This window comes from Guillardia theta (assembly GCF_000315625.1).
Source record: "Guillardia theta CCMP2712 unplaced genomic scaffold GUITHscaffold_81, whole genome shotgun sequence".
In the NCBI taxonomy this organism is placed as follows: domain Eukaryota; class Cryptophyceae; order Pyrenomonadales; family Geminigeraceae; genus Guillardia; species Guillardia theta.
This window is the reverse complement of record NW_005434593.1, coordinates 9,487-10,725: the sequence shown is the minus strand read 5'-3', so window position 1 is coordinate 10,725 and position 1,239 is coordinate 9,487. Positions and strand designations below refer to the sequence as shown.

The 1,239-nt window shown below is 59.9% G+C and overlaps 1 protein-coding gene across 1 annotated transcript in view; it reads right to left on the bottom strand.

Annotated features, from left to right (window-relative positions):
* Positions 1 to 835, bottom strand: part of GUITHDRAFT_115059 (hypothetical protein) — a gene marked incomplete at both ends in the record, with an annotated part of 4,247 nt that extends 3,412 nt beyond the window's left edge. The window contains one exon of the mRNA XM_005825652.1: positions 297 to 835. Within this exon, the coding sequence (XP_005825709.1) occupies positions 297 to 835 (539 nt within the window). The remainder of the gene's footprint in view (positions 1 to 296) is intronic.
* Between the last annotated feature and the right edge of the window lie 404 nt (positions 836 to 1,239).

Here is a 1,239-nt window from a genome sequence, read left to right as displayed (position 1 = left end):
TCCCTCCTCCTCCCTCCTCCTTGTTCCCTCCTCCTTGTTTCCTCCTCCTCCTTCCTCCTTCGTTCCCTCCTCCTTCGTTCCCTTCTCCTCCCTCCTCCTTCGCTCCTCCTTCCCTCCTCCCTCCTCCCTCCCTCCTTCCTCCCTCCTCCCTCTCCCTTGCTCCCTGCTACCTCCTAACTCAACTTTGTCCTTCTCCTTTTTGCCACCTCTCCTTCCCACAGCCCACTTTCTGCTCTCCCCCTCCCTGCCTTCCCCCTTCCCCCCCTCCTCCTCCTCCACAGTCTCCTCCTCCTCACCTTAGGTCCTCACTGTACATATCTTGGTACTTCTCTACCGCCTCCTCCTCCTCGATCCCCTTGGCCCCGACGTCCTTCAACAGCAACCGCATGTTCTTCATCAGCTCCCTCGGGATTCGAATCACTCTCTTGCTCCTCCCTGCTTGCGTCCAATCAGTTCGCGGCCTCCCCGAGCCGTCTTCTCCTTTCGTCCTCTTTCTTTCCGGCAACTTCCCAGTACCTGCTGCTCGTTTGGTCCCGCCATCTACTGTCTCGGCTCCCCCTCCCCTGCTCTCCCGCCCTTGGCTCTCCTGCTCCCTGCTCTCCTCCATCCCGCTCGTCCCCCCCCTCAGCATCATCCTCTCGTCCAGCCAGTCGCACTCGCTCCTCCTCTCCCGAGCGTCTCCGATCCGTCGCAGCTTCGCCATCATGGAGGAGCCATGCTGTGCTCTCCTCGCATCCTCCCAGCCCCCAACGTCCTCCAGCAAAGAAGCGAAGAGCACACAGGTAATGACGGCACCGACGAGGATGCGGTCACTGCATGAACCACCAGCACGCATGCTGCTGCTCAGCTGTCCTTCCTCTTCCAGATCTCTCCTGCTACCTCCCGATCCAACTCTCCCACCGCCATGGGCCCTACGACTCGCTGCGGAGCCCTCCGATCCTATCGTTCCACACTGCTCCGTTGAGGAAGATACCCATGGCATGCTGCTTGTTGCTGTTGCCGTCCATGTTCGCACACCATAGCTGCACTGCTGGCCGCTACAAGGCTGCTTACCTGCTTCAGGAGGGCAGAGGAGAGCAGAGGCCCGGTATGCTGGGTGAGGAATATCAATGTTATGATCTTGGAAACTTGCGAGAGCACATCGATCACTCGCCTCTAAATTTGACCACTCGCCTTCCTCCTCCCTCCTCCTTGTTCCCTCCTCCTCCCTCCTCCCTCCTCCCTCCTCCCTCCTCCTTG